Source organism: Mya arenaria, chromosome 5 (genome assembly GCF_026914265.1).
Source record: "Mya arenaria isolate MELC-2E11 chromosome 5, ASM2691426v1".
NCBI lineage: Eukaryota > Metazoa > Mollusca > Bivalvia > Myida > Myidae > Mya > Mya arenaria.
Window position 1 is genome coordinate 27129732 of NC_069126.1, and position 25119 is coordinate 27154850.

At 35.5% G+C, this 25119-nt stretch overlaps 3 protein-coding genes across 6 annotated transcripts in view; 2 read left to right on the forward strand and 1 right to left on the reverse strand.

Moving 5' to 3' along the window:
- The window catches only part of LOC128233646 (checkpoint protein HUS1-like), a 13531-nt gene extending 1219 nt beyond the window's left edge, over window positions 1-12312 (forward strand). Inside the window, exons 2-8 of the mRNA XM_052947427.1 lie at window positions 2554-2681; window positions 4254-4430; window positions 5296-5403; window positions 5827-5901; window positions 7002-7101; window positions 8307-8435; window positions 10840-12312. Of these exons, the coding sequence (XP_052803387.1) occupies window positions 2554-2681; window positions 4254-4430; window positions 5296-5403; window positions 5827-5901; window positions 7002-7101; window positions 8307-8435; window positions 10840-10925 (803 nt within the window). The 3' untranslated portion in view covers window positions 10926-12312. The remainder of the gene's footprint in view (window positions 1-2553; window positions 2682-4253; window positions 4431-5295; window positions 5404-5826; window positions 5902-7001; window positions 7102-8306; window positions 8436-10839) is intronic.
- A 3261-nt stretch (window positions 12313-15573) lies between these two features.
- LOC128234275 (shootin-1-like) overlaps window positions 15574-25119 on the reverse strand; it is a 14971-nt gene continuing 5425 nt past the window's right edge. The window contains exons 1-3 of one of the 4 annotated variants that reach the window (XM_052948425.1): window positions 21422-21512; window positions 18830-19914; window positions 15574-18226 (exon numbers count right to left, since the gene is read on the reverse strand). In XM_052948425.1, coding sequence (XP_052804385.1) covers window positions 17079-18226; window positions 18830-19886 — 2205 coding nt within the window. In that variant the 5' untranslated portion in view covers window positions 19887-19914; window positions 21422-21512 and the 3' untranslated portion in view covers window positions 15574-17078. Of the gene's footprint in view, window positions 18227-18829; window positions 19915-21159; window positions 21369-21414; window positions 21513-25119 lie in introns of those variants that run through there. The other 3 variants (XM_052948422.1, XM_052948423.1, XM_052948421.1) reach the window with 3 other exon arrangements.
- LOC128234277 (neuronal acetylcholine receptor subunit alpha-5-like) overlaps window positions 21704-25119 on the forward strand; it is a 38072-nt gene continuing 34656 nt past the window's right edge. The window contains exon 1 of the mRNA XM_052948426.1: window positions 21704-24886. The gene's annotated coding sequence lies outside the window, so the exon portion shown is untranslated. The remainder of the gene's footprint in view (window positions 24887-25119) is intronic.

Sequence of the window (25119 nt, forward strand, 5' to 3'; positions counted from 1 at the left end):
CACCAACTCTGACACACTTTTCATGGCGCATAATCCACTGCATATAAACACTTGAAAACCACTCTTTAGAAAACATGGATATTGCATTATGCACATTAACTTGCAGTTCGTGGAGTGAATGAAAACGATGTCCTCTAAGCTGCCTCTTTATTTCTGGAAATACCGCAAAATCCATTGGTGCAAGATCTGGCGAGTATGGCGGATGCGCGACGGTCTCCAGGTCTAAGAGGCTGAGCTCAAGCCGGGTGGATGCAGCAGTGTGTGCTGGGGCATTGTCCATGTGCAGTAAAAACTGATCCAATTTTACACCCGGCCTCTTTTTTGCGATCGCATGTGCCAGTTCTCTGCGAATAACCTTTGGATTATAAAGAAATAAAATAAAAACGATTGCGTTTTTGCATCATATCATTTCAATTTTAATTGCAACTAATAATAGTGATAACAATAATAATAATAATAAAAATAATAATAATAATAATAATAATAATAATGGTAATAATAACAATAATAATGATACCTTCGCAAAGTATTCTGCATTGACCGTTTGACCCTTTGGTACAACGTTGCTGAGAAGCATTCCCTGTCTATCCATGAACTTGATGAACATGTACTTGGCTCCAGACTTGTTTACTCTGGCTTTTTCCGGAGGTGGTGAAGAGGCTCCCTTCCAAACAGAGCATTGTTGCTTTGTCTCCGGATCGTAAAACCATAACCAGGTTTCATCGGTAGTAATGATCCGATTCATAAATTGTTCACCTTCCCGTGCATATCTTCGCAGAAATGCCTTTGAGTCACGCACACGTTTTTCTCTCTCGTCCTCACGTAACAATCGAGGGACCCATCTCGCACAAACTTTTCTCATGCCTAAATCGTCCGTTAAAATCCTTTGGACACTTCCGTACCCCGCCCCGACAGTGCTTGCTTCCTCACTGACAGTCAAGCGGCGATCTACTTTGATGACTTTTTTCACCGACGTCACTAACGTGGTACCCCTCGTTTTCTTCCGTCCTCTTCCCTTATTGTCGTCTAAGGAATCTCGCCCTTCCCTATAGCGTTGGTGCCAGTTGAAGATTAATGAATGGCACACGGGCTGTTTCATTTTCGCCTCGGTCATCATTTTCATTGTCTGTGTCGGTGTTTTTCCCAATCCAACGCAAAAATCAGATAAAAAAAACGACTTTTAAACGGAAATTTGAACAGTATGTTAGTTTGACATAAGGGTTATATGTAACGTAAATTGGCGGATTTTCCTAGACAAACGTGGAAGAAAAACATGTTGAAATAGAAAGATAAAAAAGGTTGTAAATGTAAATTTTAGACCGTACGCCGACTGTGCGTTCCCATTATTTTGAAGCCGTTATTTTTCAATATACATTTAATTTACAGACCTTAAATTCTTTTAGTCTGTGCAGAACACTTTGAATTATATATTTATGAATTTTTAAATGATTTAGGCAAAAAATGTAGAAAATATGTAAGAAGTCCACGTAATTCTGGATCAGCCCTCGTATAACTCTAATAACTCTATTAGTATAACTCTTTATGATCAATTTCAACCATAAAATACTTCACTTAAAACAATTCCAATATTTTTAAAACACCCCTGTTTTTGCACATTCCCATTTAGATGTTAGGGATTGGAAGAATCCCGTATAACACGTCTATTATTTTAGACTAGGCTAATCCAGGCACTCTTGCCTTTTACTTTTGACACCAGAAAATTAAATCTACCAGAAATTTTTTGCCCGGAGTGGTGATTAAAACCATGTGCCTTAAATAGAACATACATCCTATACTACTGGTATTGCTTGGCATCAAATTTTGATCCAGGTTCTGTGGCCTTTTACTCCTGTAAACACAGACCTGGTGTGGGGAACAAACCCACAACTGCTGGAACTCTTACACGGCACTCTAGCCATTTGAGCTCACTGGTTGGCTGGTTCTTACCCACACATACTATACACTATAGTGTCGGAATATGGGCCAATTGTTTAGAACTTTATTAAAGTTAACAGTGTTAATTGTTGCTAAAGAAATTTCTTGGACATAATTAAAAACCTACAATATTTTAACAATGTTTGAGACTACTGTTTTCAGCAGTACCTGCTTTTATGAGAAGATCATAACGTAATTCAAGTTAACAATGATTTAAATTTGTTAACAAAGTTCTAAACAATCTGTCTATTGTTGTAACACTAAAACAGTTACCTGTTTTACTAGACGTCAAAGTAGGCTTTATAAATTGACACCAGCCCTGAGTTCAGAAATGGGTGTTTTGTTTTGTATCCCTGTTGCATCATGCATAAGCCACAATAATGCGTGTTAAGGGAACATTTGGAGATTTATTATGTTTTTTTAAGGAAGAGTCGCCAAAACAAAAAGTGTCAAAGACTCTGAAGCAGCTGTTTATATGGACTACATCATGCATAATATAGTCAAGGAAATGGTTAAATTTAATGAAAAGGTATATTTATTTGCTATCATTTTGAAGATGCTTTAATAGATCTGTAATGCTGCCCCAATGATGAACTTTAATATTGTATTTTTATGCAGGAGTTGTTACCACAATATCCAAACTGATAAAAGCGTGTGTTCTGAGGATCACCCCTACTGCACTGTACTTCATACTGTCAGAAAAAGTTGTGAATGGGGGGATTCAAATTTGGTGTGAGCTGCCACAGGTAATGAGGCTTTTGCTGTTTTTACTCTTATCCTTCCTTTGGTCTCTATTTAAGCATGGGGCCTATGATTACAAACAGTCTCGAGTCTGAGTTCAGACTCTACTCAAAACTTACTATTTTTATTTTGTTGATTTTTTATTCGAACAGAGCATTGATGGTGACGATCGCTGTGTGTATATTTACTATTTTTACTATAGCACTTTATTGTATGTTTCAACACCCTTCACACATATTTCGTGAAAAGAATGCAGAATATTTTTTGTTTACTTTTTTCATGTTTTAAAAAAATGCTTTCCTTAGCCTGAATCTAGACTCAAGACCATTTCTAATTATAGCCCCAGGACATGTAACATAAAAATTGCATTTAAAGTTCTTTTTTAGTTACCAGTACATCTAAAATTGCAACCTCTAGTTTTTCAATAACTTCATTCTCAATTTTGTGAAGGTTTTTAGCTCTACTGGCCAAAGGCCAGAAGAGCTTATGCGATGGTAATGTGTACGTAGTATGTGCATCCGTGCGGTCGTGCGTCCGTGCGGTCGTGCGTCTGTAAACAATTGCTTGTGAACACGATACAGTCTTCAGTTTTGATTGTATCTCGATGAAACTTGTACAGTATCTAGATATCCATTAGAGCTCGGTTCCTTTCGAAAACCAGCCAGATCCGCCCATGAATGCCTAGATTATGGGCCATGAAAGTTTTAAAGAAATGCTTTCTATTTTTAGCCAGGTCTGCATGAGCGAATTCTATTTTTAGCCAAATTTACATGTATATGTTAATTCAAGTCTAGAGTTAAGGGAGACAATTTGCAAGTCTAAGATTTTGAGAGACAATTTGCTTTTTACTTCTGCAGTTGATTTTGTGAATTACTCTGCCTTGTTCTTGTTAAGCCCAAAGGCCATTTTTTAGCTTTAAGTTCTGTAGTTTGCGCATTCATCTTAACAAAATTGGTTGTGAATGTTTAAGTTATGCACCTGGTGTCATTACTGGCCACACCCAGGGTTCACAGGTTTAGTAAACATAAATTTAGAAAGGTTTGAAAATCTTTTTGTGTGTTCGTGCATCCATCTCAGCACAATTGGTTGTGAATGTTTGTTCAAATTGATCAATGTTGTCCTAGGATGCCCTTGACATTGACCTTTTGACCAACTTTTTTTAACTTTTAAAACTACAGAAAATTTTACTATGAGTACAGTTTTGAAAGCATTTTTTTTTTGTCAGATGACTTTTACTTGGCACATATTAAAACAGTTCATGCAACTAATCTGCTTACAATACTTTCTGGGCTCAGATGTTGAACGTGCTACGTTTTCAGGTAACCCAAACACAAAACATAAACTATATGTCTGTTGTCTTTTACCCATACATACATGCTCTGGATTGATATGACCACAAAAGCCATGCCAGTAGAGCATAGGCCCTTTTGGGCCTCTTGTTTTATGAAGTGGCCTATTTAAAATGGTGGAACAAAGTAATATGACTTAATTTTGTACAAATTTACTTAAGTAAAGTAAAGAATCCAAATGAATCAACTCTAGTTGACATTCTACATTTAAATTATATTCAATGCCAGGGTCACTTCTTCGATGAGTATGCTATGGAGGGTGTGTCGGCAGAGGACAACGAGATATACCTGGAGATGAGTCCAGAAAACCTTGTGAAGGCCCTGAAAACCGCCCAGGTGGCCAAGTGGGTGAAAATTAAGCTGACAAAGAAACACGCCCCTTGTCTGACTGTGGAGGTGGATCTGGTATGTTAATAAAGAAATTCAATGCATAATCCAATAAAGGGTCTGGTACTGTGTTTTTTTATAACCTAAAGTAATATTTGATACAAACAGCTGTTGAAGGACTTCGAAGGTTTCTTTGACTGCAAACCCTAAGACCGCAGTGATTTGAGCAAACCTCAGTTTTCCAGGGTGATTCAAATGACAAAAATTTGCAATTTGACTTGCAGTTGCAGTTGACAAATTATTTTGATTTTAGGGGATTTTAAGGGATTTAGTGTACTTTTCAATACTTTCTCTATTTGCATTTATTCCATCCATATGCAGCCATTGTCAAATATCAAGCCAGTATTTCAGTGTCCAATTTATCATGCGGCATGTGTTGCCACATACAGCTGAATTTCACTGTGCGTGATGCCTCATAGATTTACTGTCGTATACAACATGATAACAAATATGTAATTATTTCAGCCAACTCAAGGTTCCAATTCGCGGGTGATGATGCATGACATTCTAGTGGGCGTAATGCCCATCCATTTACTGTGGTATACAATGAATAAGACAACAAAAATATGTAATTTGAGCGGACTCCTGGTGCCCATTCATCATTGATAAGTTCATAACACATGACATTCCAATGGACAAGGAGCCCCATACATTTATTGTGGTTAAAAACAATATAACAAACATGATTTTATCAGTAGACTTGTGGTTGCCATTCACTGGTGGTGCCGCATACATTCACTGTTTTATGGAATATGATCAACAAGATATTATTTCAGCCTACTCTTGGTGCCCACTCGCTGGTGAGGATGATGACATTACCATGGAAAAGATGCCACATTCATTCACTGTTGTATGCAATATGATAAACAAGATATTATTTTAGCCAACACTTGGTGCCCATTCACGGGTGGTTATGCACGACATTCCAGTGGGCGTGGTGCCCCGCAGACTCTGGGATGAGTACCAGGAGCCTGAGGTCCCACAGTTTGATGTAAGAACTCCAGATGTAGCCTTGATAACACAGTCTTGATTTAAGTCTCAAGTGCAAAAAAATGCAAATTTTCATTTCATTGTAAATTTCCTTCAAGTTGAGTATTGATTGAAATTTTCTGAATTGAAGTACTATTTGGAGTTGTAAAATTATTAACATTTTTTGTAAAATAAATGGAATAAAGATGTTTCTTTGTTTTATAGTAAAATTTGTTTCCTGAGTCTAATCATGAGCTCATCTTAGTAAAGTACATTCCTAAATTTTAAACAGACCTGTAAAAGCAATCTCCTTTAATACTAATAGAGCAAATCATTTACATTCTTCATCGAGAAGATTTTCAGCAGGGTAGATTTCATATGATATGTTTTTGTAATAAAATTACAATCTCAGACCAAACTCATAAAACCATATACTTCTTTTCAGGTCAGCATCATGATGCCGCAGATAAAAGTCCTACGCAGCGTAATTGACAAAATGAAGAATCTGAGCAATCAGCTGGTAAAATGTTCTTAATAAATTTCAGCTTGTCTGTTTTTTTAGGAAAAAAGTTTGGGTATTGTGATAGGTTGGTACCAATGTCTTTCGACTTCAACTTTAGTGATGTCTTAAAAATGGCTAAAGATATTCAAATGGAACTTGGTACACCTATTGCCATAGACAATATGCATATTTAAAGCAAGGCCAATAACCGTGACTTAAATAACTGTTGAGTTATACCGGGCCTTTTTCTACTGAAAAACAACAGACCTGCATTGTTTTCTACTAAAGAAAAATAGACCTGCATTGGTTTCTAATAAAAAACCAGTACATGTGCTTTGGTGTTCTCTCCCCTGTGCTCTTTTTATGAAATATGATAATAACTTGCTGACATAATGATGTCATTGAAGAGAAAAAATGCCAGAACAGATTTAGGATTAATTGACACATTTTCAGGCAGATAAACTTTGCATTGGTCGAAATTAGCACAAACCAGCAAGCCCTGCATTGGTAAAACACTTTTGGAGCTTGCTCAAATGCTGGGTTTTATACGGCAGGGCTTGTTCAAAAATGTAATGTCAAGCAGTAGTATATGAATTCAGGCTTGTTCATCCCAAAGACTAATTTCAATGAATCATTAGGGTTTTAGCCAGGTTTTAAAAAGATTTTGAATATTATGATTTTGTCAGAAAATATTAGGAATTTGTGTTTAAGTGACTGGGTATGGTATGTCAAGTTTGTATGTTTTTATAGTTAATAAAAACTATTTGACAATCTTAAGCATTTCATTCTTAGAAGACAGAATGGTGCCAATGCTTGTCTACATGAGGGCAGAAGCATGCTACCAAAGAGGACAGGGTGCAGCACCCTCCCACAACTCTTTAGCTAAAACCCTGATAGGTCATGCAGTCCCATAATTACGTTTAATGTACATTTTGTTATACATGTACTTCATGTCCTTCTAGAATTGAAAGATAAGCCAAATGGCAATTAAATCATTATCCTTTTTTTTTTATTTGTATTGAAGAATGTTAGCTGAATATGAAACATTGATCTGGGACAGCTACATATATCTTCCTCGTTGAATTGTGTATGATAATGATTAAAATGTACAATTTTAGGTACTTTCAGCGAACAGACAGGGAGAATTGAAGGTTTCTGTGTCAACAGATATGGTGTCAGTTAGCACGCATTTCCAGGATCTTCTCAATCCAGCATCAAGTATGTGAAAGAACATGTATATACAATATATTTTTATGTCCCTACGAAAATGGGGGGCATGAAAATTTGCTCTTGCCCATCCGTCCCTGATTCTGTCCATAATTTTTATGCGAACTTGTGTCACTCAAAACTCTAAAACTATATTACTTAGAGTAATGAACCTTAGGGTAATATAAATGAGGTGATGAAGTTGATCACATGGGGTTGCGTTTTCTGCTGCACTTAGTAAGGCCAGATTAATGGCCCTTGCAGTTGCCAAAACTTGCATATCTGAACTTGTGTTGCTCAAAACTCCAAAACAATATCACCAGAGTCATTAAAGCTTAGGGGAATGTTGTTTTGGTTATGAAATTGTGCACCTAGGGGGTAATTTCCCGCTGCACATAGTAAAACCAGAGCAATGACCCTTAAATTAGCAAAAATGGGCATATCTGGACTTTTGTTGATCAAAACTCCAAAACTATTTCGACTAGAATCATGAAACTTACAGGAATGTTATTAAGGCGATGAAGTTGTGCCCTTGGGGTTTGGTTCCCCTATGCACTAAGTTTAACTAGAGCATGGCCCTTGAATTAGCAAAAATTGGCAATTTTGAACTTGTTGTACTTATGTCGCTCATAATTTAAAAATTATTACTCATACACTCAAGAGGTCTTTCAGGAAGGTATTTGATGTTATTAAGTTGGGAAACTCATAATGATGATGCACATTTTTTTGTGTGTAACAAACACGTTGTATGGGGGCATCCATGTCCGATGGACACATTTCTAGTTTATCAACTATCATACCATATCATATTGTAAAATCTTGACATTCATTGAATAATATGGGAGTGTCAGAAGTAATACTGAAAATGAACTTATTTATTTATATAAATCTAGACTTACAATTTCAGTCAAACTAGTTGTTTTAAAATATATCTCAGACGGAGAATAAATGTTTGGAAAAGTTGAACATACATTCCCTGAAAATATGGCCCCTATATGTGGAACATGAAAATAATGTGCTTTAATCTTTATACTTCTCACTTATTTCAATGTATTGTATGAGTTACAGAGACCAAATAAACACGCATGTTGACCTTCAAGAATTGGTCAAGATCAGGATCTATAAATTAAAAATGGATTTGGCTTTGCTACTGAATGAGGAACTTAAATTTTTGAGAATAATGTCCTTTTCACAATTTTTTTAACCATTATTATCAGGAGATGGGAGTGATGGAGACCAGTTGAATGCCCAAGTTGACCCAGAGGAGTTTGCCGAGGCCAGGATTGATGTACGCAAGTTCTCCCAATTTCTTGCCGGACAAGTTAGTCCAAGCCGAGTCATATGCAGTAAGAGGCTACATACATATTTTATGTTACTACATTCTACTGTATACAAATATACCTTGCAAAACTTGCTCAAGTTTAATGAAACCTTATGGCTATTGCATTTTGCTCTGAAGAGATTGTTAATTTGTACCTCCCTAACAGCGACTTTTTTCAGTTTCAACACTGTAAAAGAGTTTCATTTGTCATCACGCCTTTAAATGTGAGAAATTTGATTTAGTCAGTTGACATGAAACCAATGGTAAATGTACATGTATAGAGGTTTTGTTGGGTATGAGCCTGCCTCTTCAGTAGTAAGTTCCATGTGATATGTAAAAGTATGCATATTTCCCAATCAGAACGTCCTTGTCCCAATTTCAAAAATGGTGAAAAAGAACACTGACCTTGTTTTGGGAGCCTGAATGTGTTACCGTATTATATCATGTATAGGACGCTAGCATAGATAGGACGCAGGCAAAAAAATAGTTGAAAAAAACGAGTAAAAACCCTTAATATATAAGATAGGACGCAGCGGAAAAATGTCAAAATCGGAGCCGAAAAATTGAGGTTGGTAAAGTATTTATAACATATATTGAAGTAAAAAAAAATGTATATAAGGCATATTTCGATAACTGTCTTGTGTATTTCGTTAATTATCGTCGTATTTCGGTAATTTAGCATTTCGGTAATTTAGTGTACACAACAATGATATAAGTCTTGACATTTTGAGAACATTCACGCATATTATAAGACTTATACAAATGCTGTAATAGTCCCGACACGCCTTCTGACTGACAATCAACCGTTGCAACCGTTCCGACATGCCTTCTGAATGACAGTCAACTGTTGCAAAACTGTGTAAAACTGATGGTAGTTGGCCTATTACAACCTTAAAGCCCTTTTTAACTGTTTAATCTTGGATCAATTATTTTAATCTTGGATCACTTATTTTTTTGTGTATTTAACACAACTGCTATTTAGGGATAAAATTAAGATGGACTATTGTTTAAGAATGAGGTCCACGATAATTGATTGTGAGTTATCAGAATCAGTTAATGATGTTGAGTATTCTTTAGAAATAGGAAAATAGTATAGACAAACTGTAAAATTAATTTGGTATTTAGCTTATAAACAAATTTATCATTGATGAATATAAAACTAATAAACAAAACCCAGCATGAGATTTTTTGTTCATGTTTATTCATTGGGTATATACTTGTGAACATAAAAATGCAGCTTGTTATTCTTTTATACCACTAAGTTTTAAAAAAAAGATGTAATGAAAATTTTATTTTGATTGCTTAATCGAAAATTGATTGAAATGGCTCAACCGATTATTTACAATGATTGATTTTGGATCAATTTTCAATCTCTAGAGGTATTGCAGTGAGATGGTGTAGGTATATTAGCTATTGAAATCAATACTGTTGAACAAGTGCAGTGCATTGTAAATTCAAGTGCTTGCTTCAGTTTTAAGTGATTTGCATTGAACTTGAATACATTTCATAAATATTTTGCGAATGCAATGCATTAGTCATGGTCACTTATAATTATCCATCTAATGTACCTAAACATAAATGAGTAATAGTACAATTATTTTGTCTGCATTTTAAATTAACCATGAGGCGAAAATGTACTGTTACAGTAAGGATTAAGTTAAGGAATAATTAGGCCCCAATTTCTCGAAACTTCTTAAGCTTAATAGGCTTAAGTAGCTTATTACAATTCGCCGAAATACATACTTAAATTGAATTTTGATAAATTAAAAATAGTTTATTGTGATTATTATAAAGATAATTCCTATTTTATGTATACAAACTCTTAAAGAAGTAAATATTACACAAATTATTGAAAAACAAAAATAGTGAGCTTAGCTTAATCCTGTTATAAAGGACTTAAGAAGTTTCGAGAATTTGGAGCCAGAAAAGTGTTGAAAGAGGATTGAGAGCTTTCAGTTTCAGATTGCTGTTTAATTGTTAAGTGTGTTGTTTGCTGAGATTTGCATTAGAAAGAATAAAATATACATGTAGTATTACTATAAATATGTAACAGAAATAGTTAGAAGTACTTTTAAATGGGCATACTTGTTTTTCTTAGCTCTTTCAACAGGGTTTTAAGCCCCTTCTCCTTGCTTTCAGCCTGAATCCCTAAGGGCTAGTCCATTTAAACATATAACCTCGGGGGAAGACACTTAAAATATACCACCCCCCTACAGAAGCAAATTTACCCCTTCTTGGTCCAAATTAGCGATAAAAGATACCATCCCATATACTTTTTTAAATGATTGCCTTCCCTCCATGGGTTATGTTTTACTGGAATAGCCCTAAGCACAAACCAAATTTTCAGGATTAGGGTTCTCAATCTGCTGTCAGCCCCAATTATGGCGTTAAGAAAACAATTTTTTGAACATATATATGTACAATTTCAGACATAGCTGACAACAGTGTGGTCCATTTCTACCTGATGAACGATGATGTCTCCCTGCAGTACTTCATGCCTGTGATGATCAGCTGACCGACTTGTAGGTGTGGCTTAGCTGTGCTGACAATTCTATTATGAAATTTTATTGTTCTCCCTCGTTTGTTCTTAAGCATTTACTTGATATGACATTCATGTTTGAACTGTGATGTATTTATAACAAAATCTTAATATGGTGTCCAGTGTTCTCAATTAGAACTGGCTACTGGCCAAAATAAAGGGTTATAATGGTTGAAATTAATTTATGTATGAAATCTAAATTGTTAAGCTTGTGCTTGACATTAAAGAATTTAACAAATTCTTCTATATAAAATTCAGTATTTGAGCAGGCCTAGGAAGCATTTTGACTTAAGAGATTGTGCTAATTCCCGCCACTGTATGTACCCAGGGTATAAACCAGCAGTCTTGATAAATGATAGTGCTTATTCTAGAACATCTGACTCAGAGTAAGGCGTTGTTCTAATGCCATCTAGAGTAAGGATCAAGGCTGTTGTTCTTGATATTTAAACAGTTTATAGTTGAGATGTTTTTAAATTTAATGGTATATATAATTTGTGACAATTCATAAAGACTTGCTGAATAATGATCATGCATACACTTAGCAAATTATTTTAAACAGTTGTTTATATAATTTTCAACAGGATGAATTGCAATTAATTCTTCGCAAGGAGGAATATATTTGTTTATGATTTTCCAGTTTATTAAGTATGTAATAGCTGTACTGTCATCATTGCTATAAAGATAACATACCGAGTAATACATTTTTTTTAATGTGAACCTAACAGATATTGATGGGTCAATATTGAAAGTTGAAATAAATGCCAAATTCAATAAACATGGTTGCCAATGCAATTTTGTTAAAAAAATAGGAAACTATTATGAAATACGAGTATCCCACTTCTTACAAAATATCATTCTTTTGTGAAGATCAGATTAAAGGCAACAATTTTATTTTTTTAAAGTTTTTTGTCCAAAAAAGGAAATCAGCTGAAAAGGGGAAAATTGGCGTCCCTGCAACAATTGGCTTAATTTTTTGTCAAGTGATTGACAAGTATGAGATTTTGCAATTGCGTGTAATGCTTTAGCAATGTGTTTTGTCATGTTGACAGTGTGTTCATGTAAATCTTACAATACATGTTTACATTTGTCATTCGTTCTTTGTTCATGTTTGAATGTTTACTGTTCAATTATAAACAATTATTGACCAAGAATGATGTGTTTGTCTATTTTTATGAATGAGTAAACGCTCATATCATTTTTGACATGTGAATTAAAATGTCAATGAAGTGTTTTATTATATGCCATAAAAATGATATTATATGTGTTTCAATTACGTGTCCAGGTCAGACAATGTACAATGTGATGGACAAATGAATGGGCTTTGAGGCCATTTATCATAACAATAAACATCCTATAGATAAGTGTTCTTTTTTATTAACCTGGTTTCAGAAGAAAAACCTAGGTTAGAAGATAGTATTATATTGACAGGTGGTGTCAACCATTCATACTTGATCTGTCACTTTGCCATACATTGAGGGTTTAAAAACACACACAAATGTTCTCTTTGACAAAACAGTGTCACACGTCATTGGTCCAAATGCCTTTTATATTGGTTTACCAAGGCTGTAACTTTGTCATGATATGGCAGATTTTAAAATAATGGCTTTAATATTCACCATGATAAGATGATGTGTCTTATACAAGATCAAGGGATTTCGCTTAAAGGTCAAGTTCACACTTAAAGGTCATTTGTCAAAATGCCTTGTATTTTATGTTGAGGCTGTAACTTGGCCTTGCTTAGAGGGAATTTAGATAACTTTTCACAAATGTTATCCATGACCAGATGGTGTGTCTTGTACAAGACACAGGTCTGTATGTTTAAGGTCAAAGTCACACTTAAAGGTCATTGGTCAAAATTACATGTACTTGTTAATTGGCTTGTCAAGGCTGTTACTTCATCATGCATAAGGGGATTTTAAAATAACGTACAAATATTCTCTATGATAAGATGGTTTATCACATACACACCCATGTCACTACATAAAAGGTGAAGGTCACACTTGCCTTGTATTTCATGTTTGCGCATGTTATGAAGGATTTTAAATATCTTATCGGAAATGTTTTCCATGACAAGAAAGTGTGTCGCTTACAAAACCCAGGTCTGTATTTTAAAGGTCAAGGGTCATTCATAAAAAAATCATCATGACTATACAATACCTGCGAGAGCCATTTTAAGTTTAAATTCCTTTTTTTTTGGCTTGTCCAAGCGATGACTTGGCCATGCAGTGGAGAATTTTAAAAATACTTGGCACAAATGCTTGCCATGACTACACTCATGTCTGTAGTTTAAAGGTCAAGGTCATACTTGAAGGCTATATTGGGAGTTGCAATCGTCGTTTCTCACCATATCCAAAAAATCCAGGGTCATATGTAGCTATACAAGTAGTGAACATACATACATGGTATGTTGGTCATCATGTGCTCTTGTGCACATGTGATTTCTGTATCATTTCACTGGGTTTAACAAGAGTTATGGACTAATTGACCTTGACCTAGGGTAAATTATCTGAAAAACATTGTGAAGCATGTATCACAAAAACTATTTCACATACACACATGAAACTTAGTACCTTAGGTATGTATGTTGTCCAGCATGGGTTATTGAGCACCTACTAGTTTTGCACACCTGAGCATGAAGTGCTCAGTGCTGAGCTGTTGTGATAGGGAACTGTCCACTATTCATTGTCAGTTGTCATCATTTACATTTTTCTTCAAACATTTTCTCCTTCTAAACCACAAGGCTAATTGCAGCCAAATTTCACAGGAATGGTCCTCTTCCAGATTCCTTAAGACAAAAAGGTTCCATGTAGAATGATGGTTGTCATGGGAACATTCTGGAAAAATAGAAAACAGTCGCCATCAGAAACTGCTGGCCAGATTTCAAAATAATTATACAGCAATGTTCCTTAGGAAACCCATTTTCAATTTCCTTCAAGCCATATTGGTTCCTAAAAAAGAACTTAACCAGGGACAGAGCTAGTTTTCACTATATTCTGTATATTTTTATAGCAATACCTTTGAAAATCTTCTCTGGAACTGCTGATCCTTTGATATTTGATATGTAGTCTCATGAAGTGGTCCTTGACCAAGATTGTTCAAATTATGTCCCTGGGGTCAAAGCTGGCCCAGCCCCCTGGGTCCCAGGTTTTTGTATTTACTTATGTAGTAAAATTTCTCTGAAACTGTCAAGGCACTGTAGCTTATGAAGAGGTCCTTTTCCAAGATAGTTCAAATTATGTTCCTAGGGTCAAACATTGCCCCGCCCATATATTTTTTCTTTGTTTTCTGTATACTTTTGAACTAAAATTTAGACAATCTTGACTGAAACCGCATTGCCCAGACCATTGGAATTCGGTATGTAGTCTCATGTAGTGGCCTTTTACCAAAATTGTTCAAATAATGCCCCTGGGTTCAAAATGGGTTAGTAACTCCATAAATCAACAACAATCTATAGCTTCTTTAGCAACAAATGACATCCTTTGTAATTAATTACTTCCTTATCAACCACTTACTTAATCAGCAACCAATTATGACCTTAGCAACCAATGATTTCCTTAGCAACCATTTGCTTTTTTAGCAACCAGCGACTTCTTTAACAATGAATGACTTCCTTAGCATTCAATGACTTTATTATCAACCAGTTACTAAGCAACCAATGATTTCCTTATGAGCCAATGACTTCCTCAGCAAAATTTCTTAATTAGCAACCAATAAGCTCCTCAGCAACCAATGACTTTCTAAGCAATCACTATCTTCCTCAGCAACCAATGACCTCCTTGGCAAACATTTACTTACCTAGGTACCATTTACTGCCTTAACAACCACTTAGCTCCTTAGCGACTTCCTTCACCCATTCAGACCAACACCATTCTTAGCAACCTATGACTTTCTAAGCAACTTATGATTGATTTTCTCAGCAACAAGTTTCTTCCGCAGCAATCAATGATATCCTTAGCAACCAATGACTTCCTTGGCAAAATTTGACTCACTAAGCGACCCCTTACTTCTTAGCAACAACCAACTTTCTTAGCAACCAACAAATTTCTAAATTACAATTACAACCTTAATTGCTTAACCTTGAGTATTGCTTTTGGACTTAAGTAACTTCACAGGAATGATCGGAATGGGAAATTGTGCACCTGCCATTTTTGGAACATTCAATATGTGGAACAAATTATGTTCCTTGAGATACAAATTTTGTATCAAAATTCTTGTGTTGAATATACATGTGTAGCTTCAAAACTATTGCACCTCCATGCGTGAAACTTAACAAGGAATGTTGGTCAGAGTGGAATGTTGTGCACCTGTCATTTTTTTTACATTTTAAACTGTCGAACAAGAGTTATGGGCTTTGAATACATAAAAGAAAATCCGAAAATTATGATGTTAAATAAAGCACCAAATTTAATAGACCTACACACATGAAACTTCATAGCTATGTAGGTTGGCATAGTCTGTTAAGCACCTATATTCTATCATTTCTTTCTAATTTCAGTCCTTAATTCTGCATATTAACATTTAACCATTCCTGTAGCAACCATTCCTATTACAAATGAAGTAGATTACCTCTGCTCTATTAAACATGCTTATAGTGCACTGGTGTGAGGAAAAATAAAAACAGTGATTCATTAAATAAGTGTTATACAAATGTAAATGTGAATTTTAACATCATTATTAAATGAAAGACATAACTAGAAGTGCAATTCACTTATATTGCAGGCTTTATGACCACCTGTCCTTACAGTCAATATAAAAATAACAAATGAAAATATACCTAATTAAAAAGATACGCTGTTAAAATACTGGTTATTTAGTTCTTTGTACATAATTAATAAATGTCATCAATTTTGTGGGTATTTTGCGTGTGAAATCCTCACAATATAAACGAAGTAACATGGAGCGAATACCAACACTATTCTGTTTTTAAGTCAAATAAGCCACATAACTTTACAATTATGAGAGCTATAATTATGGGCCTTGCTATATACATGTATATGTTGGAATTGTCTCTGTAAAAAAAGGGTACTAAATTACATTTCAGAATTTTTACGCCTTTTTCAGTTATTACCATTTTAAGTAAGTGTTTGTATTCAAAAAACAAAAACAACACCGATACCTTGATATATATAGAAGTTGAATAGAAGGACAAGCTTAAATTCAGCTGAAATAAATGAGTTTAATTCATGACAGTTTTATGAATTGAAACATAAAGCCTTTTTGTATTTACTTAACAGTGACTACTATTTTTTTACATATTTTTACTACTGCAGTCTATATAGGCTTTTAAAAAAAAGCTTTGTCCAAACCAAAAAAAACAAAAATGGTAAAACACTAGTGCATGATTTGATAACAATAACACTTTGAGAACATGAATTGTACTCTGTGGCGTTTATGGAAGAAAATCAAGTAAAATGCACACCAATATATGCAAGCAAAAGCTTCACTTTTTTTTTTAAATTAACAGACAAACTTATGTGCAGTTTACACATAAACAGTGCATTAAAGCTCCAGGAAAATGTAAAAGCTCCGGGAAAAACATAATGAAAAAAACAACAAAAAACTGTTATTCATTTCCATAAGACTATAAGGATCAACATAAAGAACTTGATAACTTCAAACTAGAACAATATAGCCACAAAATTTTACAGAAACTTACAGCAACAAAAAAAAGTAAACAGAATTTGCCTTTTCTATAAAACAAAAGGAAACATTTAACTGTGCTTAATCCCAATATTCCAAATAATGATGATAATAATAATAAATAATACCCAAATTTATAAAGAAATATATGGAGTAAAAGACTATTATGGGGTCATAAATGTCACATATCAATATTAATTTTATGTATACTTTGTAATGAGTAATAGAATATTGCTTAAATATTAATGTTATTCTTTTGAGATACTGTTTAATTTTTTATAGCCACAATTCTAAAATAATATTTTGATAAACCATCTTATACATACAGAGCATTTTAACAATATTTTGCTCTTAAAGGTTGTCTTCAATTTTAAAATGCTGTGTATATTTTCAATCCTGTCCTATATTTTCTATAATTCTATAGTTTTTCACATTACTAACATTTTTGATAATAACCAATTAAAAAATAATCACACAATTTTTTTTCTTCTAGTTTTGCAACATTTCGAATCTTTCCATATTGGGATCATCCCCAAAGTGCCCAAGCACATGTTGTTCATAAGTTTCTTGTGGTATGGTCAGAGGGAATGTCTCATTACACATCGGGCAAACTCTTTCATCTTCTTGGCCAGATGCACCTGGTTGCAAAGTAGCTGGCGATTCATCACAGTTATCGAAACACTCAAACACGTGCATTTGAAATTCTTCCATTTTCATTCGCGAAAACTCTTGACTACACACTGGGCAGACTTTCACTGCCGAAATTGCGTCATTGTGATGTTCATCCTGAACGGGAATTGGGCCCCTATTATCAGTACAGGTTACGAATCGAGGCTCCTCATGCTCTTCAATTTGACGTTTATTCTCTGTTTGCGGGTTATAAACATTTTCATAGTCTGGGCCGATATTGAGTTGGTAGTTCTGAGGTCTGCGTTGCTCAGACTCATTATTTCTAGGTGAATACATCTGCCTTTCTTGGGATGGTTGTCTTCTGGGTTTGTGATTACTTTGAGCTTGAATTTGCAATGGTTTGACAGGCTCTAAAACAGACCTTGTCGCTTTTTCTGTAGTTGTTGCAGGCGTGTACCTATTGGGAGAATTTTGCTCACGATAATTTGCTAGTTGATTAGAATTTGAAACATCTTGGACTTGAGAATAGTTTGGAGGATGCCTATAAGTAGACAATGGTGTTATGTTCTGAGGACTAGAATTTTGTGTGGATATATCTCCGATTTCAGTTTCAGGCCTTCTCTCGTCTCTTGAAGTTCGCGGACTTCGAGGGCTCCTTGGGGAACTTAAAGAATCAACAACATTCGGGTGGGGAGCCGCCTGATTTATTTCTTGTGCCATCATATGTGGTATGGCATTTCTTGACGACATGATGTTTCCACTTACTGGCATGCCACGTGTCAATGAGCTATGCATTCTGTAATCACTGCGATCACTTTGTCGTCTCGCTATGCCAGTGCTGGACTGTGATAAACCTGTTAAGTTAGAGTCACTTCTAGTTTGATTTAAAGTCCGTGCATTCACATACTCATGTTCATGAGGTTTGTCGTTGTAAGTTGGATGGAAGGAAGCACCCGGGACATCTGACCTTCTCTCCTTATAGTAAGGCTGCAGGGAAGATGAGCCTCCTAAAATATATGATTACAATATTACTATAGTAATAATACATTACAAAAGTGGAAAATAAAATACATACCATTCCTAAATTAAAATTTATTTTCTGTTAGGCTTGTATGACACAGTAAAAATGATAATAAAAGAAGGGAATTTGGTTCCTCTGCTTAAATTACGTAATCCATTAAGTGTATCAGGTGAAATTTCCTGACAAAAGAATAAAGATTTTATCATTACAATATTTCTTAAAGGATATATATATGCTCAAGTGACATTGATGGTAAAAAATATGTAAATCAAATATCTTTTCCCCTGAATACAATGGGGTATTTTCTACACAATAACTTTTCCATAGGTTTGCATCTACATTTTAGTAGTTTCCCCTTGTTAAGTACTTCGAGGTATTTTTCTTCTCCCCCCACTAGATTTCAGCATTTGCTTCGGAATTTAAAAATGGCAGAAAATAGTACCACTATTTTTAGAGGTAGAAGGGTTTTTAGATTGTTTAACTCTGCTTGGCAAAATTTCTTTACTTCTTGTCTTTTAGCTTATTCAATCTCGCCTTTGGGTTTGACCCACTTGGCGAGCAATTGATGTAAACGTAAACCCATTTATACCTGTGTACTGTTTAGTCAGAGTGTGTATGATGTCTGACTGCTCCAAGACTTTACTCTTGAGCTCTTCACACTCCTTCCGCTGGCTGTTCACCATTTGCAGGGCCTTGTTTAGAGTAACAATATCCCCATCAACATCATCCATCTCTTCTAAAAGTAACAGTGACTGATGATCGTCCCTCAGTGAAGAATGGTTCTGTTTTGCAATATTTGCTTCTATTTCTAATTGCTTAGATTTTACATTCAATGAGTCCCTTTCCTTTTTCACTGCCTCCAACTCTGTATATAATCGCTTTTTATCATTTTCTAGATACTGTAATCTGCTCCTAAGATCATGAATTTCTGCATCTTTGCTAGGGTTTGCTGAAATTTGACTATTTCTTTCAAACTTATGGACATGCTCTTTCAAATCATTTAAATCATGTGTTAGCCTGTCTTTTTCTTGTTTTTCTTTTTGCAAGCATTCGGTCAAATTTTGAATTTCATTATCCTTTATTGCACAATCATGTTCTTTCTGTATTAAGCTATGTGACATTACATCATAACTGGACTGAAGACCATCTTTCTCTCTTAAGAATCTCTTTCGAGTTTCTTCAAGTTCTTGTTTAAGCCTAAATATCTCTTCTTGATTTTTGGTCAGAGCATTTTCCCGAACTAATATTTCTCTATGTAGGTGTTTAATCAAACCTTTATTTGCCCTACTTTCAGCTAATGTTTTTTCTTCTCCACTTGTTGCCCCTGCAGCTGTACTAGTGGGCTCATGCACATCATAAAATTCATCCATACCTAGCCTTAGTCTGTAGTCCTCCAATTGAACATTCATCGACTTGTTTTTATTCGTTACTTCAGCGATCTTTTTATCCTTTTCTTTCAATTTCTGCTGCAGAGCAATACATGCTGTTTGTAATGCATTAAATGAAGAACTATTGACAGATTCGTCAAATGATGCACATCGACTCAGAAAATGGAGGGGGTTTAAATTAGTATCTGCGTCATCAAAAGCTCGGTTTTCATCTGTTTCCCCCAGGAGTTCTATTTCTTCATCAGATGTTTGATCCATGAAATAATTTCAGCAAGATGCTTTTGGCCTAAAAATAATAACATAATTATTTAGCTCATGTTATACTTCAGCACATGCATATGAGGTTTTCCAAGTGAAGACAACAGGTGCTCAATATTCTCAAAGTGAAATATTAAACAACAGGCTCAGAATTCTACATTCCTATTTGGTAAAATATTCCCATCAATCCATGTAAAATGTTAATTTTATACACTGCAAACAAATTAGTGGGCCTGCAAAACATTAGTTCTGGCTTTGTTAATTTAGACCACTGTAACATAAAATATAATTTTACTTTATGCCATTTCACGAAGTGTGATGTTTTACTTTTGTAACTATTCACAAGAATTGGGTGATAAGCCATCATTTGGTTTGAATTAATTTCAATTCATAGAACTTATTACTCTTACAACTAAAGCTAGCCTAGTCTATCTAACCTTGACGAGTGGAATAGTTGAAAAGAAAAAAAAAAATACACAATATGATAAGGGCCTGTTACTTAATAAACATGTGAAATTACAAGAAAAAATGACTAATACAAACATATAGAAAGTAGGGAATTTTTAAAAAAACTACAGAAGTTCACATCCCTCAAATGTAAACCGTCCTTTGATATCATGAACATAGAACTGGAACACCATGACTGCCCCTGAATGACAGAATAGTGCAGTATGTGCTTTCAAGGGACTATATGTTCATGTTTTCTAAGGTCAGATATAAAAAAATGTCAAATGTGAACAAAATGCTTGTAACAGTGCCTATTTCGTCAAAAGGAAAGCGTAATTAACGCTTTTGAAAGCAAGTTTATTTTTAGCTGTGATTTACAAAATTCTGCTGAAGTGAGTATCTGCTAGTTGCCGTTTGGTGTATTTAGTTCATAACACTTAGGTACATAAATAAATTTCAACAAAGTGAAGTAAACTTGAGAGGAAAATGCCCTTGGTTTGGGGCTTGAACCCAAAACCACCGAAACACAAGCATGGCGCTCTAACCAACTGAGCTAAGCGAGAGGCTGATTTCAAGTTTTTGTCAAGTTGAATCTGTGAGCAAGGGTTTTATCCAACACAATTACTCCACCAACAACATATGGTGTATACATGTAAAAAGTTGCCTTACAGTTACAGCTAGACCAGCTGAATAATACATAATAAGCAATTCTAAGTAACTACACCACGAGTACATGTACATGTCAAATTTTAATCCCCACCCTGTACAGTCCGAAACAAACCCGTTTTCTCTGGTAAAGTCACATTGAAAATAATTCAATAAATACCTGCAATATTAAATTCATAACACGCTTAAGCATCACAAGCAAGAAGAACTGGTTGAGCTGGCAGTGACTAAGTTCAGAAATATCCGAAGCCAAAGGCAAAGCAAAAACACTGACGGTTTTCGTCGAGTGTTGTCTGCTGTCACAACTTGCAGACTTTTTCTTTAGTATTTCTTTTGAATTCTGAATGAAAAATGCTCAACTTTTATTTTTATACGATGGGGCTAACGTAGTTATTGCTGAATCATATTAATTTACCTCTCACATTTGTGTAAATGGGACAAATACAGTGGTTTTCCATGTATATTTATCTTTCGCACAGCGGATTTCGAAACACTGGTTCTTCGCTCGTTTTCTACAAATAATATGGAGGCACGGAACCAATAGAAAACTGGCAAAAATGGGGAATTCCCCTTTTCACCGGAAGTTTCCGGAAATGTGGTTCGTTCATTTCCGTGGAAGTAAAGGTTATATTCGACCATTATTTATTTCAACCTGGAGCTGCACTAAACAAGACTGTTTTGCGATTTAAAAGTGTATTATTTCCTTCCAACAGTAACCTTAATGAACAGTCGGATATATTTAAAAAAATAATTTCACGGACGGAATATGATATACGCCATATTGAAATTTGAAGGCCAGCTGTAGCATACCATGCAATGGATACAACAGAAGCCAATATTTAATGAATTAAGCTTCCGACTTGCTGTGGGAAAGGACCCAAATCCGCTCTAACGTCAATTGCTTGACCAATTTATGCATAAAGATACCATCACGGAAAGCATCAATCAATGTTTATGCCGTTTCAAATGAATAGTTATCAAGTTTATCTAAATTTGACATATCACATAGGAAAGATTCACTGCCGAACAAAACAGGAATTGGGCAGCACTTTTGTTGTCAAAATGTACAGGCTGATCCTCGGGCCAGTGGTAATCATTTGAATGTTTTATTTTAAACATTTGTTATCCGGTAAACATTTCTTAATCTTGCTGTTTACAAATTGGAACCTCTGACTCGATATCCCGGCAATATTTCAGGAAGGACTCGCGGATCGATCATCAGGACATACATGGTCGACGTCATCGTGGCCGACGAAACGCCGCCGTCTAACGTGCACGTGAGTGTATTGGACTACATATGGTGAAATAACATGGCGTATAATCAGTGACATACGTCTAACTGGACTCGTTCCTCTGAATAAATATTTTAATGGGGCGAGAATCCATAAATTCAGAAGCAAGCAGCGAAGAGCAATGTACATCCATTGGAACGAGTTTGCATTGGACCTGCCCGTCGGCGTTATTGTGAAGAAATCGAATTTGCTTTAGTCATGACGCAGTGTAGGATAGTTCTAGGTGCACCAATATTCATCAAGACGCGACATAACAAAAGGTCAACCTTGATATGGATCCGGTACGTGTTGTTTGGTTTACCAGAGGGACTGTTCGATCATCCTTTTTATGCAAAGTTGTCATCAACTACACTGTGTTCAAGTCATTATCGAGTAGTAGGTATCTGCGACGCACAGACAACCTGAGCAATTCACGTAAATACATTAAACGATGTCTACAACAGAGGGACAACGTAGCGCCTGGCTGACCATCGACTTTCTGTCCCTGCAATTGATAAGGACGGGGGCGTTCCAGGAGACTGGCGGAATGACACGCCGATCATGGAGCCGACACTTGAGACGTAACAAAGTGCACCTTATGTACAGAGTTTCCGGCCCTTGAAAAGGTCCACTTATGTAAGATGTACAGCACAACGCTCAATCTTGCCATTGAAACAATCCAAGACCGAGAAGCAAGGCTACGTTCCTAATAAAAATATTGAAGTTATGTCGCTAAAGAGTGTGAAGTAGATCCAACGATCTGTGACGACGTGGACTACGTTGTCAAGAGCCATGAATGCTATGTGAACAGAACGAGACTTTTCGTTCAGATTGAAACGTTGATTATTCACCACGAACAGCGACAAGGCCACGCTGCGAGCATTGTGAGATGATTTCCATGTCACTTGCCTCTCGGGAAGTGTTTAGTGAAGTAGTTAATATTGTGAAGCTAATAATGATTGTGCATGCAATGAGCAATTATTTAGCGGCCTTTCTCTGATTTACGACAAACTTGCTGAGTGCTGACTAACAAGACTGGCGAAGGATCGACTGAATTTTTTTATGTTTTTGCATGCCAATCAACATGCAACGGACACAGTCCAATGACCAATGAGTTTGTGTCCGGTTGGAAACGCGGACTGTTCTTTTGGAAGGTTGAAGAACAAAATTTATACAGTGTTACGTCACTATTTCTTGTAATTGACGAAATACGAAATAGAAATAGTACTATTAATGTAATATTAATGCTTTGCAAGTATTTTGTATGACGGGTTGTATTTATTTGATTATATGTATGTGTGCGCGTGTATTTTGCGTGCGTGTGTGCGTGCGTGCGTGGGATGTTATACATTTATGTGTTTGACTCTGCATGCCTTGTTCAATCTTAGTTGTATTCCATATGCTCAATAATATTGCAATGTTTTCCGAGCGGTCTTTATAAATTATACAAAGAGGAAGCCCTTTTATGACCAGAAAAATGATTTATATTTTAAGTCATAAAATAACATTCTTATTATCCAAATAACGTTTAATTGGCTTCTAATGTTAACATCATCTCTCGTGCCACTTACAGAAAAAAACATACGGCGCCAAAACAAGATGTCCAGACCAGAAGCGTATTAGTATAATGATTAGAACTTGAATAGTTACAATGACTGCTCCCTTGTCTCTTAAATGGTAGGAACTTTCCTAACCAGAACGCCTGCTTTATCTCCGGACAAATCCTACAGCGCTATAAAACTTCCAGACCAGAAGCGCATCAGAGTATAATGTCACTTGAATAGTTACATGCCTTGCCTCTATATTATAACAATACGAAATGCCCTTCATTGAGCATGTTTTGTCTCTCAGGAATCCGCGAAGCCAAAAAGCAAGCAGACCTTTACACTTACTGGGTTACCCTTTAACTCTTAAAAGCCTTAATAATAGAATACCGCAGCGTTCTGAAAACCCAAATGCGTTGACTGTGGTACAAACCCCCTTTTCCGTTGAAAGAACTGAGATAAACACGTATAGTGTTCAGGGACTAACTTCCAACGCCAGCACACATGATAAACCAGAAAACCTCAAGGTGAGAACAAAGCATTATAACTTTTCAGTGAGTGCAACTTTTGTACCATCCATGTGAATTAACTGACGCTTCATTCAACACAAGACTTCAGCTTTCAAACGCCAACACAAGGTGATACAGAAATGTGAAAAATCTGAGAACTAAGAAATATGGCTTAATAATTGAGTGTAACTTTTGTCCCAGCAACTGTCCACAGGCGCATTTCGGACTGATAGCATTATGGGATAGAAAATGCGAATTTGTGACTCTTCCATGGTATAATTACCATTAAAGGGTGGGGTACGTTGAAATCGCCGATGTACGCGACCTAATTAATTTTGTTATAGACAATTACTATTAACTGGCATTCGATTGACTACTGTACCTAAGACAACGCGAAATATTAAATAATTTTGACGTTACAGTATGAGATTTTGATAGAATTAGGTTGCATAATCGGTAAATTTAACGTACCCAAATCATCACTGTGTGGAAATGGACACCGGATATAGCTCAAAAAGTGATAAGTAAACAGACAATTATACAGTTGTTTTTCTTAACCAGAGGTAAGATCTTGCTGTGTAAACGCATATCTATCGTATCCACAAATGAAGCAAGTGTTTGAATTAATAGCTGAATGCTTAATTTGGCCTAAGGTATACTTTAAAGTGCTTACGATTAAGCAGACTTCGTAAAATATTTCTTCAAATCTAAGCTGATCACCTCAAAACTTACAGAATTTCGACAAGTATTGTTATTTTTAGGAAATATATCGAATAAACAAAAAATCTGAATAGAA